The sequence below is a fragment of the Mytilus galloprovincialis genome, chromosome 7, assembly GCF_965363235.1.
Source record: "Mytilus galloprovincialis chromosome 7, xbMytGall1.hap1.1, whole genome shotgun sequence".
In the NCBI taxonomy this organism is placed as follows: domain Eukaryota; kingdom Metazoa; phylum Mollusca; class Bivalvia; order Mytilida; family Mytilidae; genus Mytilus; species Mytilus galloprovincialis.
Genome location: NC_134844.1, coordinates 82,454,732 through 82,471,599, shown reverse-complemented (window position 1 = coordinate 82,471,599; position 16,868 = coordinate 82,454,732). Strand labels below are relative to the sequence as shown.

At 30.6% G+C, this 16,868-nt stretch overlaps 1 protein-coding gene across 5 annotated transcripts in view; it reads left to right on the top strand.

Annotated features, from left to right (window-relative positions):
• The window catches only part of LOC143083802 (uncharacterized), a 51,432-nt gene that overhangs the window by 25,016 nt on the left and 9,548 nt on the right, over positions 1 to 16,868 (top strand). For 4 of the 5 annotated variants that reach the window (XM_076260167.1, XM_076260168.1, XM_076260169.1 and 1 more), the window contains exons 7-12: positions 429 to 501; positions 6,492 to 6,653; positions 9,605 to 9,830; positions 13,841 to 13,980; positions 15,085 to 15,169; positions 15,788 to 15,929. In XM_076260167.1, the coding sequence (XP_076116282.1) occupies positions 429 to 501; positions 6,492 to 6,653; positions 9,605 to 9,830; positions 13,841 to 13,980; positions 15,085 to 15,169; positions 15,788 to 15,929 (828 nt within the window). Of the gene's footprint in view, positions 1 to 428; positions 502 to 4,404; positions 4,530 to 6,491; positions 6,654 to 9,604; positions 9,831 to 13,840; positions 13,981 to 15,084; positions 15,170 to 15,787; positions 15,930 to 16,868 lie in introns of those variants that run through there. The other variant, XM_076260171.1, reaches the window with a different exon arrangement.

The following is a 16,868-nucleotide window of genomic DNA, read 5'->3' as shown; positions in this document are numbered from 1 at the left end:
CACTTAGTCGCATAATTCGCATTTATAATAAAAACCTCAAAATAATTTCTGAATTTACAGTATCAGAATTTTTATCTCTAGATATTTGTTGATACATGTATCTACATTTGTCTTGCATTTAATAAAAGTTGCATACACTGTATACGGTATAAGGTTCAGTTTAATGATAGAATCTTTTTTCTCAAATGAAATGTCCTTTTATTACAATCTCTTGATATTTGTGTTCTGTTTGTGTTTTATCACAGACATTTCCACTAACATAATTATTGGTTAGATTAGAAAGAAGGACAGATTTCTGTCTTATAATAAATATCATTTAAAACAAATATAATAAATTGAAGTCAGAAAAAATTAGGGGATTAGATTATAAAGATAAGAGTTATTAGAGTAAGTGTTGATGAAAGTTAGACATCTTTGTGTATTTACAGGGCTGATTTGTATGAAGAATTCACATTTGACAGCATGGAAAAAGCAGATGGAAAAGAAGGAGATCTGTTCAAGGTAATTGTAGATACCATAAACAAATGCTTCTTTTGTACCAATAAGGTAACATAATCAACAAAGGTTCAAAATTACATTCTGCTGACATTTGTGAATTATTCTTATTTACATCTAATCTGTCCATCTGTCAGTCCATTTTTCCCTCCGTTGGTCAGTCAATACAAAAGAAAAATTCCCATCAGAGTGTTCTTTGCTTATACTGAGTGGAAAGTTTTGATAAATGGTCTGCACCTTTATATTGTTGAGTTGTATGAAGTCAGCAATTATTTACAACTGCCTTATATCCACCCATTTTCACTAGTAGTTTGACATTTTACAACACTCCTTGTACATGGAATTTTTGCATCAAAAGTTTTATTTGCTCCTATTAAAGGGAATACTCTAATATATGGTCTGTAGCTTGATAATGTTGCTTTGTAGCAAGTAAGGTATTGTAACAAATGCCATGTAGTACCTTCCTGTTTGCCGATAGTTTGAAATTTTACAACACTAATTGTGTAAGGAAAATTTCCATCAAAGTTTTCTTAGGTTTTGTGAAAGGGAATGATACTACTCTCCTTAATGGGGAAAACCTTTCGCTGTATATTTTTAATTACTGGTTACCTGGTAGATATCAGCTGGGAACAGTATATCTAACTAGTTAATATATATGTTCCTGATATCAGATAGCACTCACTGTACTCATAAAACATTATGAACTGAAGAGAGACACAGTTATACCCCCTTGGATCTATTGAAAATAAAATCAAAACATGTTCTGGCTTTGAGGTCATAAAACTTTTGAGTCAGTTTTTTTATACAACTGCAAAAATTAAAAAAATTTTGGTCGTATATTGGTATCACGTCAGCGTTGTCGTCGTCGTCGTTGTCAGCGTTGTCCAAAGACGGATTGTTTCCTGATAATAACTTTTGAATCAGTAAATAGAAATCAATAAAATTTAACACAATGTTTATAACCACTAAAGACAGCTTTGGATTGATTTTGGGGGTTATGGTCATAAAGGTTTGGGAATTAGGGGCCCAAAGGGGCCAAAAACAGTATTTATCTAGATTCAGGACAAAAAGTTGTGTTTTAGAATTTCAATTGTTCTGAAATTGTACCACAATGTTTAATAACATAAGTAGAAGGTTGGGATTTATTTTAGGGGGTTATTGGGCAAACAGTATAGGAATTAAGGGCCAAAAAGGGGCCAAAAACAAGCATTTTCCTAGTTTCTGGACAATAACTTGTGTGTAACTGTATGGATCTCTCTGACAGTGTACCACAGGGTTCCATATAACACAGGGAAGGCTGGGATTCAGTTTGGGGTTAATTTATCCAATTATGTAGGAAAAAGGGGCCAAAAAGAAGCATTTTTCTAGTTTACAGACAATAACTTGTGTTTAAGTGTATGGATCTCTTTAAATTTTTACCTGATGGTGTATTACCACTAAAGGAAGGTTGGGATTGATTTTGGGGTTATGGGTTATGGTCCCAATAGTTTAGGAATTAGGGGCCAAAAAGGGGGCCTAAAATAATCATTTTTGTAGTTTTCAAACAATTACTTACGTTTTTAAGTGTATGAATCTCTCTGAAATTAAACCACAAGTTTCCATACCATGGAGGGATGATTAGTATTGATTTTGGGGGTTTATATCTCAAAACGTTTTGGAATAAGGGGCAAAAAAGGGGAAAAACTAGGTATTACTGGTCAATGGACAATTCAGAAATAAATATTTTACATACAATGTTAGGTATATTCAGATTTACCTCCCTTACACTACTCGTATATTATGTATAAAGGTGTAATACCACCATTGATTTTCCCCTATTAGTCTTTGTTAAATTTGCACTTTTCAAAAAAATGTGCAGAATTAATCTTTGTTTCAAATAAAGAAATACTTGGCATGAGTAAAGTTTTATCCTGTCCAGTTCTATAGAAAAAAAAATCACATAACATTTCATTGCATATAAGAAATAACCATCATTGGAAGTTAACCAATCAAATTTCTCCCCTTATTTTAATCTGTGTACAAGGTTTAGTCACCATGTAACCTCAAGATTACAAAATTTTCTATTGAAATCCCAAATAGAAAATAATGTTTTGAAATACCCAAGACATATGTTTATGACAAATAAATGATTTTACTGCAATAAAATGTAGGATAAATTACCTACAACTGTCAAATTCAAGGGAATGTTTTTTTAGACCTACTTTCATATACAACCGGATGTGACGTACCATGATTTGGTGGTATTACATGCACCTAAAGAAATGTCAGGTTTTGGACTTATTGCAAAAAAGGGGGATGGTAGTGTAGTAGTTTTCATTTTTTTTTTTCAAATTTCTCAAATTCCAAATTTTTGAAAAGTTAAAAGAAGAATTCTTTAATTGCACAATATTGCGCAATAGATTTGTATGATCTTGACATTTGTTTTGTGTCAGAAACTCAGATTATGTAAAAAATTGGATCGCAATCCAAATTCAGAGATGTGTAGCTTAAACGTTGTGTCCATACTTGCCCGAACTGTTCAGGTTTCGACTTCTGGGGTCGTATAAAGCTGCCACAAGGTTGTACTAGTACTCCAAAATCAAACAATCAAAATGCTAGATTTTATGTTTCTAGCATGGTTTTTGTGCTCCATGCACTGAGCCAAATTTTATGATTTTTACCCCAGATGAAATTGTAGCATCCAAATAAAGTCTCCTCCTATGCTTGACCTCCATGCTTCAATATTTAATTAGTCATATATTTATTTGATTAACTTTACATATTAAGATAAAAATTCAGTACTTTTAATTGGTGCAATGTGCACTTAATAATAAAATTTAAAAAAATATTGATTAATTATAATGTCTGCTTGCAAATAAAATTGGCTCTCTTCAACTACAGAAATAAAATCTCATGACTTGCTATTCTTTTAAAACATGACTTGATAAATTGTCTTGAAGCCATTCACCGTAAAAGACCCCCAATGAAAAAATGCCAAGCTCTTTTTGAAAAGATTGTAAAGTTGATAAAACAAAGGTGATAAGTTTAAAGGTCTTTGCATATTTGTCTTTTCTTATTGGCTTAAAATAAGATTTGAGCTTTAAGTTAAGATTTTATAAATCCTGTTAAATCAGATAAATGTTTTAATCTTGATATTGTTGTAAATATTATTATTTTGTAACATAATCGTAACATCATTTTTGTTGTAACATAAAACTTTTTCAGTACATGGTGGGGCCCCTACTTAGGATATAAAAAATCATGCATTTTTCTTGATCTTATTCAACTTAAACATTTTAAAGTAAAATGGCATTTGAAATATGGTATGTCACTTGATTATTTTTTAAATTAGAATTGCTGGTTTTTAAAATTTTTAATTTCAGGGTGTCTATTGTTAAGTCTTCAAAGTACCCTATTGTGGTATAAGTGTTACTTTGAAACAGTACTGTTCAACAGATAAATATCGCTACTTTTTTAACATTGAAAAATATAATGGGAATAATAGAACAAACAGCTACACTCATTAACTGTATGCCAAATAAAAGACTAAAAGTGTTGATAATTTGTTAAAATATTTTGTGTTTTGTCAATATGCTACTTTGAAACTCATTTGTATTACACTAAAGTTTTCATTTTAAGTGGCACAGTAAATATAGAAAACCTTGTAAGACAAATAAGAAATAAGTTTACTAAAAGGATATTATTATTGTTTAGGATTACATGAAAAATGATTTTGATATATGTGTAGTTAGAAGTTGTCTATTCTTGAGCATTGGTTAAATGTGAGGTTTTCATAGAATGAAATTATAATATAATTTATGGATTAAAATAACAGTAATAACATAGGATTAAGCGGAGTTAAATATACTCTCTAACTGTATATTAACCTTGGAAGTAATAATGTGTATTCTGCAAGAATGTAAAGGAATGTAAATAAAAATATAATGGTACATTTTATTGGAATTTATCTAATATTGCATCTTTTCTTATGGAATAAATGAAAATACTAAATTCTTGTGTACAAAGAAATACAAAATATGAAAGAATATCAAGATGTAAGTACTGCATGTAGACTTTAAGAAAATCGTTGATATATCTGGGCCAGTTTCAAAATCTTCATCAATGAAAATATTCATCCTGGAAATGGAAAATAATGTCAGAAATATTCTGTAATATTAATGGATTGCAGTCTAGAAATATTCAAAGCTTATAATTGCTTTAATTTCCAAACATTACTTTACTGTATTCAAATGATATGACAAAATATTGTGTGTGCCTGATATGACTTGCCAGGTGAGGATTAAACATAATAAGACGCATAGGAGTTACTGGACTAACAGAACCATGTTGATGATTGCCAAATTTGTTTTGAGTTTTGTTTATAAATAAACCCGGCTTTTGCATAAATAAACAAATTGTTTTACAGTATTGGTTTTTGTCGTTTAGGGGCCTTTCATAGATCCGTATACAGTATTGGTTTTTGTCATTTAGGGGCCTTTCATAGATCCCTATACAGTATTGGTTTTTGTCATTTAGGGGCCTTTCATAGATCCCTATACAGTATTGGTTTATCTCATCATGAAGACCAAACAGTGACCTTAAGTTTTTTTCATGCACATCATTTGGACTTTGATGAATATAGTTGTCTAATTGGCAAAATAATAGATCTCCATTTTTGTCTCACCTTCAATTTAATTGCTGAAAATGAGACAAAGGTGTTCCTCTTTTCTTAGCGACAACAGTTGAGGCTTCAATGATTGTTAAGTTGTCTGCTTAAGTCAGAATGATAGTTATTACTTGTGATAGATAAATGATGTTTTTCAACAAGTTGCATTACTATTAGTACATATCATGTTGACGACTATTTGGAAACCTTGCCCAAAGTTCATTGTCCAGCAACTTTGAATTTATGAGCAATGTTGCTGTCCATCAGATTGTCTTTTTCTGAATTTCTGCCGACAAGCAAGACATATCTCTGTGCCAATAGTTTATATTACTTTTACAATTGGTATATTTTGAGCGTCTTTATTTGACTTTTATATATCTTTTACAGTTAGAAATTTTTTTGCATCTATAATAAGTTTTTGTCTTGCTTGACGGAGTCAAAGAGAAAGATATGGGTATGCTGTTTCCGTAGGTGACAGCGGCATCAACAATGTATTAATTTGTGATTAGGTCTAGTTTATGGTGAACTACTAGTGGTAATTCAAAGATATTTGGTATGCAGTTGTATAAGTATTGGCACATCTCATTACCATGGAGATTATTTGACCCCGCCCCAGATCAGTTATGGTCTATTGACTTTGAAACTTTTGCTTAGTTTTCTTGTATTAGTTTGTGATTAGGTCAGTTAATGGGGAACCACTAGTGGTAAAGTAATGATAATTGGTATGCAGTTGTATAAGCATCAGCATATCTCATTTCCATGGAGATTATTTGGCCCCACCCCCTCAGTCATGGTCTGTTGACTGAAACTTTTGCTTAGTTTTCATGTATTTGTTTGTGATTAGGTCAGTTTATGGGGAACCAGTAGTGGTAGGTCAATGATACTTGGTATATCCTCCCCCTCCCCCTCAGTTATGGTTTATTGACTTTGAAATTTTGCTCAGTTTACATGTACTAATTTGTGTTTAGGTTTGTTTAAAGAGAAATACTTATTATAAGTCAATGGTATTTGGTATGCAGTTGTATTAGCATTGGCACATCACATTTCCATTGAGATTGTTTAGCCATGTACCTTCAGTCATAGTTCATTGACTTTGAATATTTGCTAAACCTACATGTTAAAGTGTTGCTATTTTTTATTTCAACATTTGCATTATCAAAATTACAAAAAAGGGAGACATATCTCTGTGATAACAGTTTCTTATATGATTATTACAGTTGCTAGATTTTGAGCTTCTATAATTTGATTTTATATAATTATTATTATTATTTTATATGATCTTGTATTATAATTACAGTTGGTAGATTTTGAGCGTCTATATTTTGATTTTATTGGTGTATTATTATTACAGTTGGTAGATTTTGAGCGTCTATTATCCCATCATGATAAGAAGTTAGAAGACAGACTTAATAATGAGTACCTTGCTGAAGAATGGGACTTTGGACAGGAAAAGCTTGATGTGTCAAAGTTCAGAGAACCTCCAGTCGTCTGTGGAGACTCAAGAATTCAGCTGGTAAGATCTAGAATTTCACATGTCTAATATAAAAACTGTTGATCCTACAGTAGATACAGAAGAGGCTGTTACAATCAGAATCTAGCATAAAACATTACCATGTTTAGGGAATGCCATTTAAGATATTTTGCTTATTTTTCAGTTGTTCAAACATTTTTATTTACATTTTTTTACTGATAAATTAACATTATTTTTTTAGATGTAAACTTTCTGAAAACATTTTATCTTTTCTTCAAAATAAACCTGAAGAATATACCATTATTATCAATTAAATCAACATTAAATAGTACTGTGAAGTTATTTAAAATTATTAGAATAGAAGTATGAATACACTCATTTTTTTCCTTTAGGAATTAAAGAAAAAGGTGTTGTACTTTGTTTTCTACATGTATTGAACCAACTGTCCAAGCAATTTAAACATGTGGTATGATAAACACAAGGTTTTAATGTCTATCTTGAATTTTAAAAACTAAGTTCAGATTCAATTTTCTTTTTGGTCAACTTTATACAATGTATCCAAATGTAAAAAATTATTCTCAGCTCATAACTATCCAATAATTAGAAGATTTACTTTTAATAAATTTCTTTTAAATATACATTGGAATTTTGCTTATTTTAAGTATTATAATAGACCTTTAGTGTTTTTTTCATTGTGGCGTTTTTAGAAATCTATGAAATAGGGTTGCATTTTGAAATTTACATATTATTAAGGAGCAATAACTCAATAGTGAATACTCATGTAAAAAAAATAATTTTAAAAATGGCTGATTATCTCCCCTTCTCTGATTTTTTCATGTTAGAAGAAATCAATTGATTTGATTATTGTTGACTGTGACATTCTAGGTCTGAGTGTTTACAGAACTGACATTCTAAGCCTGAATGTTTCCAGAACTGACATTCTAGTTCTGAATGTTTCCAGAACTGACATTCTAGTTCTGAATGTTTCCAGAACTGACATTCTAGTTCGGAATGTTTCCAGAACTGACATTCTAGCTCTAAATGTTTCCAGAACTGACATTCAGAATTAGATTACAGCTGGTGTAGATAATTTTTAAGAATTCATTACAAGGAATACTTTTAATGTGCCTGATGCTCAATCTACAGGAGCATCAGATTTAACATCTCAATACTATCTGGTTGTGGCTGTGAATTTATACATCTCACACAGCCAAACAGACAAACTGATTGGTCAAGGTATTTACTGTTGTTTGGAGGAAGACCATGGTGACCATATTACTATACTCAAATCACTCTAAATGGTCAACAAAGCAGTTCAAGATGGGTTCATATTTTAACATTAAAATCACAAAATTGGATCTGTTATATATTCTATAAAAGAGAGACGAAAGATACCAAAGGGTATAATACAGGATATTAATTTTTATGTATATTTTTTATTCAAACAGGAAAGAAACATTTCTGATGAACTTTTTGAAATGTTTGATTCTGGGGTAAACAGAATGTTTTAAAATGTTGTGAAGAGCTAAAAAAATCATTGTACCATAAGTGATTGGAAAAAAATAATTATAGAAAAAAAGTACATGAAACACAAAAGATTATTTTCTATAAAGGGCTATTACTGCCATCAGATTAAAATGAAAAAATAGTGAATTGAATGACATATTTCTCATTCACTTATGGTTCAGTGTTAATGTTTTATAGGCATTGGTCATTATATAACTTTTATTGTAGAGCTACATATTTTGAAATAAGAAAAAGTTAGTACATCCACATCAATATACCCTGTCTACAATTGTAGATAGTATTTTGTTTTTTCCTGATTTGTGCGTTCATCCATGTGTCCATCCCTATCAGATTAAGGTGGTCAAAGTTTTGGTTTTGGGTTATTTGTGGTTACATCAACTTCAAACTTTGCATAATTTTGTTTTGGAGTTAACTGGTGAAAGTGTTTGCCAAAATTAGGATTTTGACCAATATTTGATGGTTCACTGAACATAGAAATGAGATTGTTTAAAGTTTTGGATTAAAGAAGTTTGTGGTCATACTGTATTAAGTTAAAACTAAGTACATATGTTCAAATTATACCTATAGTAAACAAACATTTTATGTATTTAATTTATTTAATCTTTCATAACTGCTGAGTTGAAGGAAATTCAACAAATTGACTTTTCAAAATTAAAACTTGGTAAATAAAGACTTAGCTCCTGTTCCTCTGAGTAAATATTCTATACACAGAATGCCTGTACCATATATTTTTGAAGTAGGGCTATGTTTATAACTCGTTGAAAAATAATCTTCATGGAAGTCTTTCTATGTAAACAATAGAAAAAAGATACATTATATATATGATTTTGTCTTGGCTAGTATATATTCAGTGTCTGTATTACATGAAAATGTACTATGACTATTTTTAATTAAATTTGCTAGACTTTATGGTTGTGTGATAATTGTATTTCATATAAATTTTGATTGCAATTTTTCCATTGTGACCTATAACCTTGGTGTTATTAGTAATTTAGTAAGAAACCAGCATGTTCATCTCTGCAGCTAAGTAGGACTGATATATATGTTGAGGTTAAAGTATATGAAAGATTGTTATGATTCAGCTTTAATTTTTTTCATTATTAGTTTCAAGCAGTTGTTTTGTTTGTGCAATGCTAGATAATTTACAAAAGTATGTCAATCACTTCTGATGAAAATTGACCCCTTCCTTTTTTTTTAAATCACCTATAAAGACTGAACAAGCTAACTGATTTCTTTTTCTTCATTTATGAAATTCAGTTGTCTCCCTTTTTCTAGTGTTCACTCATTTGAACTAAAATTATTATTATCATGAAAATAACGGATATTTGAAAATGATTAAATCTGAAGATTAAAGAACAAATATTTACTTGTTCTGTCACTTTAAGAGACAGTTTTAAAGCACTTATATATTAACAAGATCCGTAAAGACAGGTATTTAATTTGTTTGTTCTTAACTTGTATTTTAGGCCCGAGAACAGAAATTAAAATACAGATATTTAAAATCAGAACTGATCAATTCACATCGGAAACTGTATCGAGCCAAAGCAGGCTATATAAGAGATCGTCCAGTGACTGCACCAGACCTGTCAATGTATGAGGAGGAGGAAGCCCCTCCCCCTCCACCAGAGTTCACAGCTCAGACAGCTTATGAAATTGTTAATCGTAAAGTCAAAAGTGCCAATGCAGCAATAGGTTAGTAATACATATGTCATATTACACTAATGTGGATTCATTTAATTTTTGGGTATCAATTTGTTTGTTTACAGAAATAGTTGCATACTCATGGATATTTAATTTTGTGGTTTTGGCAAAAACTGCATTCATTCCTTTAGAAAATTTGTAATTCGTTGAGCATTTAAATTCGTGGTTCCCCTGTACCCACGAAATCCATGAAAATTAGTATCCAACGAATATTAATGATTCCACATTATATAGTATAAAAAATAACATCTTGACAGGAAGCTTAGATGTTGAATAAGGTGATTCATACTATATGCACTTTTGATCTCCATTTTATTTCTTAACCAATTGAAGGAAATTGAATTGCTTCATAGAATTTCCAAAAAGTCCATGGATTTATTCCATAGTGGCCTCATAGTAATTTGTATTAGGTCTTCAATAATAATTCCATTACAAATCAATGAAATTTATTAAAAGATGACTATATCCATTGATGTTTTTTAACCTGAAGGAATAATTAATCATCCATCACTGAATACTTCCCATCCATAGATTTTACTATGAGGCTAAGGATGATGAGATTCATTCCTTATTTTGTACAAAATGACAACTTCTTCTTTGTGTCAGGTCATTGAAGAAATTTCATCAGTCCAAAATAAAAAAAATGAACCGTATAATATAAACCAGTAAAAGGACTTTTTCACAGATTATTGCATACAACTTTTAAGACATGAATAACTGTAACTACAAATGGGTAAAATGATTAATTATTTTCTCTGAGGCTTAGTATACTTTGTTTGATTTTAAGACCAAATAATAAGACAACAATCCAAGAACCCAAGTTTATAACATTTAAAGGTTACAAAGCATTAAATACCTGTTGAGTAAATAAGATTGGCAATCATCAAAACAATTACTAACTAGGAACAGGAACATAAAATGATTGTGCTTACAAGTACATATACAAAATAAATGGCAGTAACTCTGGTTGTGAAATGTGACATCCATAAAACATTTTTGTAATTTCAAAATGAAATTTTATATACAAATTTTGAAATAAAATAAAAAATGCCTTCCATCTTGAGCCTCCTGATTGCCTTTATAATGTATCGATATTATGGTAATGATTTTAAAGGTTGATAGTATGTTAATACAGGTATAGGAATTTTAGGAAATAGAAAACCTAAAGGTAAGCTTTGTTTTAAGGTGTCAAGATTTTAGATATTGACTTTTTGATCCTTGATGACATACAGGGTGAGGTGTTGGATGGAGGGGTTAATTGTTTGTTTGGTGCATTCATTTCATTGAAGATCTGACTAGACAGGATTGCTTGTTAATTAATAGGGGTACTAGATATCATTCTGCTGCCCTTATCATATCATTTACATGAGGAACTAACACCCAGCTTTAATAGTAGCCCAATGGTAGGGGATAGCAGTGGTGGATCCAGGGGGCGTTCCTAGGGTTGGAACCCCCCTTTTTTATGACGATCAATGCATTTTAATGGGGTCATATAGTTGGACACCCCCCCCCCTTTATCTTGAAATGGGAACCCTCCTTTTTAAAATGGCTGGATCCGCCCCTGAATAGTCTAGAAAACATCTATTAAACATAGTTCATATTAATATCAACACATATTTTAGAATGTCTCAAAACCTCAAAATACTCTATTTAAACAATCTTTTATTTTATGTTATTGTATAGCAATATAATATTTCCCACAGAAAGTAACCAAAAGTTAGTGTGCAATAAATTCTAATATTGCACTAGTGCAATAAATCTTCAAAATTCATGACGTCATCAACGACAAAATCTTAGTATAAACCAATATTTCCTTTTAAATATTATATTGCTATACAATAAAAGGGTTATTGCATGAATATTGGGGAATATTGTCCCTCGTAGAACATATATTGCACTTGCAAGCTTGTGCAATATAAAATTCTACTCGGGACAATATTCCCCAATATTCATGCAATAACCCAATATTATTAGCCACCCAACCAATTAAAATACATAACATAAGTTTTTGGACTACGCTTCCTTAAAGATGCCTTTTATCAATAACACTGTTTAAAAGGCAAAATTTATAAAAGTCATTTATATTGTAAGAAAAGGAAATGTAGTAACTTTGTAGAAATCAAAGAAACATATGGTTTGTGTCATTTTCAAGACTCTAATGAATTCCAAAAAAGAGTCCAAACCCTTTTTTATTTTTGGGGTTCCCCTGGCCTGGCTGATTATTAAATTTTGTTTCTCCACTTATGCAAGTATTCATATGTGAAAGTACTGTTTATATTTTTGTGTACCAAATCTAAAATTGAAATTGGAAATGCAAATTTGTCTATTTCGGCAACAAAAACAAAAAAATCATTTGAAAATCTGTATGAACAACTTATATATGATGATGTCATATAAATATATATAGGGATTGATATACAACAGGATTTAACAACTAAAACTGCAAATTTTAATTAAATATAAACTGTGCAATTGGGTTAAAATGTCCAAAATATGTTTTACAAATGAATTTACAGTTTGCTAATTCTAAAAGTTAATGTTTGTGAGTCAAAAAGCTTAACTTTGCTTGAACTTTTTCTAGGTATAGACATAACTGTCAAAATTTTAGTCACTTATTCTATATATACTCTGTAAATAGAACTAACGAGTTTGTTAAATTTTAAATGAAAAGTTGTATACTTTTGTTGAATTTATATTATGTATCAATAAGCTGACAAACTTAGACCTCATTTTCTATGATGGCAGTTATTTAATTATTATAATACTTTGAAGACAATTTTTCATTTTATCTGAAATTGCTTTCTTGTTTTAAATAACACACCTGAATGAACCTGATATTAGATCATTATATTTGCCTATATATATATATATATATATATGAGTAAGTTTTAGGCTAAAGTTTCTAATATGAATTATCCGAATTAAAATCTGTTTCAAAACTTGTTACTTTAATGTACATTGTCAAATAGACAATTTTAAATGTTGGCTTATATTACATATGAAACATATGATTTAACTAAAATGGGACAAATTTGAACTCTGTTTATATTATAACGAATGCTGTCTGGAAAATTTCGGTTTCTAGACAAAACCTATCGAGCCCTAAAAAATATATTTCTCAAACTTGGTTTTATAATCCAATAGGGGGTGATAAAGACCACAATAGCTTGTATGATGATAAGGTCAAAGGTCAAAGTTGCTGTGAATATTGATAGAAGGAAATTTTGGACAAAGTTTGGTTTCTAATGTTTGTTTTTAACCATATGTTTATCAAAAGAGGACGTAGATACTAAAACGACATATAAAATTCATAAGAGGAGATACACTGATAACAGTATTGTAAAAAAAAAAAGACAACAGGATCTCTTGAGCTAAGGAAGACAGCCTATGTCAAACTTGGTTTGAAAAAGATCCATGGTTTTGAGGAAGACACATATTGAAGTTTTGGCTCATAATACTTTGTTTCATTTTAAGTAAAAATAACTTTTCATGATCAAAAATAAAATACATTTTAGCAATAGTGATTCATTTTAAACTTGAGAACATTTTTGAAGAACCAGCCAACATATGTTAAATTTGACAGCCTTTTAATGCAGTTAATCATGTTTCTTGTTTTGTCATTTTCCAAATATTTTAACATGAATAAATGTAGAATTTCGTCTTTGAAGTCTGTGAAAAATTACGCCAGTAATTACAGGATGTTGCACATTCCTATTATTGTGTTGATAATTATCTCCTCTGAAACTTTATTGACTTCCCTTAGGTTTTCATGTTACGGACTTACGGTAGAATCATTATGTACATGCATGCCAGAAAGAGTTCTGACCACACTTCTACAGGAATAATCATTTGTGAATGTTAATTTATCAATGTTTGGAGACAAGTCAGACTATTCTTAAGTCTAAAATTTAATATAGGCATAAATGATTTTTAAGGTGAATGTCTCTGGAGTCTAAACAAAGTTTTAGTGCTATAAATATTTATTTTATGTATAATTTCAGGAAGAACAAGACCAGACTTGTCAGATAAGCCTCAAATTCCCTCTCCACAAAAAGTATGGACTGCCAAAGCTGTCAGTGAGGCTGAATTAGAGGAAACACAGAAAAACTACGACAAACTCAAATTTGATATGGAAACTGTGGTAATTATTATAATTGAACAAAATGAGGTGTATTTGTCAAAGAACATATGATCAATTATTCACACAAAATAATTGTCCATTTTAAATATTTTGGATTATGTTGGATCTTCTTGTCAAAATTTCACAAAATATATGGCTGCACAAATTTATTGAAATTTATAATCTAATGATTGTGAATCTGAAACCACCTTCATGAAATGATTTCCCTTTTTCAGATTTATGGAACTTTAATTTTAAATCTTCCTTTTACTACACATAGAAAATATTGAATTACTATTATTCTGAAGTGACTAAATATTTTGACGTCAAGAAACCCTTGCACCAAAATCATATGATGTGATTTCCCAGACATGAATCCCAAATGGCTGCCAGAAAATAGATACTATCATTTTGAGTCAGTGTTTGGTCTTACATGTACCATATACAGATTATTGTAGGAAGAAAAAGTCTAATGCATCAAACGAATATTCTGCAACCCAGATTGCAGAGGGGGGATAGGAGGGGTGCTGATCCCGAAATCCTGGGCTTAAAAACATGAAATCCCGAAATCCCGGGCTTAAAAACACGAAATCCTGAGGTCCCGAAATTCGAAGAAAAGAATTCCCGGATCCTGAAAGGGTCAATCCCGAAATCCCGAGCTTAAAAACACCCAATCCCGGAGTCCCGATAAAGGTCCTATCCCCCCTCATTGCAGGAAACAAATGTGTACAAAAGTGAAAATAGATTTTCATGCGGAAAAGCTAGGGAAAATTAAGCATGTGCAGAAACAGATGAAAAGAAATGATCAATCCCAAAAAATCCTCTTGGACCCTCAGATTATCCAATGGTCGTCCCCTAAATTAAACTCAATTCATTTAAATTGCAATATTGTGATATTGTTGTATATGAAGTAACTGTTCTTTAATTGCTTTATGACATCTCAGTATTGTGTTATTGTAATTATAGGAATTTAACAAAGCTTATTTATTTAAATTTTCACCAGTGTTTGTTAAGAAAAATGTCATAATTTACAAAATTTACAAATCATGACATTTTCAGATTTCAAAGTTTAGAATATCAAACATTTAAATATTTACCAGTACTTGAATTTTTTTTAAATTGTAGCAAGGAAGATATGAATATCATAAAGAAAAAGAGATAGAATATTTCTTCCCAGGACAACTAGAAAGACTTACTAAACAACAAGAAGGTTAGTTAAATCACTCTTGTAAAAGAAAGAGGGAAATAAGTTTATTAGAATAAACAATACAGTAATGTGTAGGATTGGAAGGTAAAATATATCATTGAAAAAGAGATGGTAAATTTATCTTTAAAAAACACACAAACTCATTGTAGTTCAATTTAAGATTTTTTATTATATTCTATATAAGTATGATTTTATTTTTAAACAAAAACTGCAATATAAATACATTTTAGAGCTTTGAAACAATACAATCAATTTACATTGCCCCTTTTTTATGAGAGTAGAAGATCAGGTTTATAAGGGTCACTTTGCATGTGATCTGGATAGTCACCAGGATATTAGTAGAAACTATTGCTATTCTCCCAAAAGTTTATAACTCTACAGTCAAATCTTCAGACATTGAAAAAGATTATTTATAGAAAGGTTGATTTAATGTAAATAAACTAAACCTATTATATATATTGTCATTTATGGTGACTATTGCTTCTAAATTGTGACTTTTTTTTAGGAAAAAAATATGTACATAATTAGGCTATATACATTGCCACCTTAAATAAGCCAATCTTGATCTTAATTTAACTTTAGAACAACAAGCTTTTACTGATTGTTCTTTTCATATATCAGAAAAGGAAGACGGGGAAGTTACAGAGATGAAGAAAGTATCTAGTCAGTCATCAAAGCCAAAGATTACACAAAAGGAGGTGAATCGGTTAGCATACCCGCCAAACAGAATTCCTCCAACACATGCTAAAATATGTGATGCAAGGTACAATCAGTTTTATACCATTGATGGGGTTTACATATGATATATTTATTATGACACTGTCTCTAAAGGACACCTAATAGCTAACATGTGTATCATTTGGATGAGTTGATTTTATAAAAACTTAGTACACATGTTTTAAGAGAAGTCTTCTAAAGACAAGGTTCACCTTTGCCTATGTATGGTCTTGAATTGCAACTTTATCATAGAATATCAAAAATCTCATGATTTTGTTTTTAAATGGATCAATTTCATTTGTCAAAATTACCTTAATGAAAAAAGACAACCAATGATGAGGCATTTGATAATATATAAGCAAAACCTGACCCCTTTTGTCTCACCTTGACAGAATTAAAAGTGAGATTCAGGTATGCTGTTTCTGGCATCAATGGTGGCGGCTTCAACAGTGTATTAGTTTGTGATGACATTGGTTTATGAAGAACAACTAGTGGTAGGTCAGTGATATTTGGTATGCAGTGGTATGAGGGCTGGTACATCTCATTTCCATAGACTATCTGGTCCAACCCCTCAGTCATGGTCTTTGGACTTTGAAACATTTGCTAAGTTAACATAAAATTAATAAGATGTGGTATGATTGCCAATGCGACCACTTTCCACATGACACCAAATGACATAGAAGTTAACAACTATAGGTCACGATAAAACCTTCAACAATGAGCAAAACAAATATCACATAGTCAACTATTATAAGCCCCAAAGTGACATAAACAAAACAATTTGAACGAGAAAACTAACTCAGTAGGGTCAATTTGTAATGATTTAAATAGTGACTATCAATGGTCTGTCTTTAACAACAGATTACCTAAATGACAAAAGAGAACCACTGATAAGGCATATGAACATGCTGCAGGGTTAAACTAGTTTTAAGCAAAACCCCTCATCTTTTTGTTTCCACTTGACTGATCAGTTTAAGATCAACCA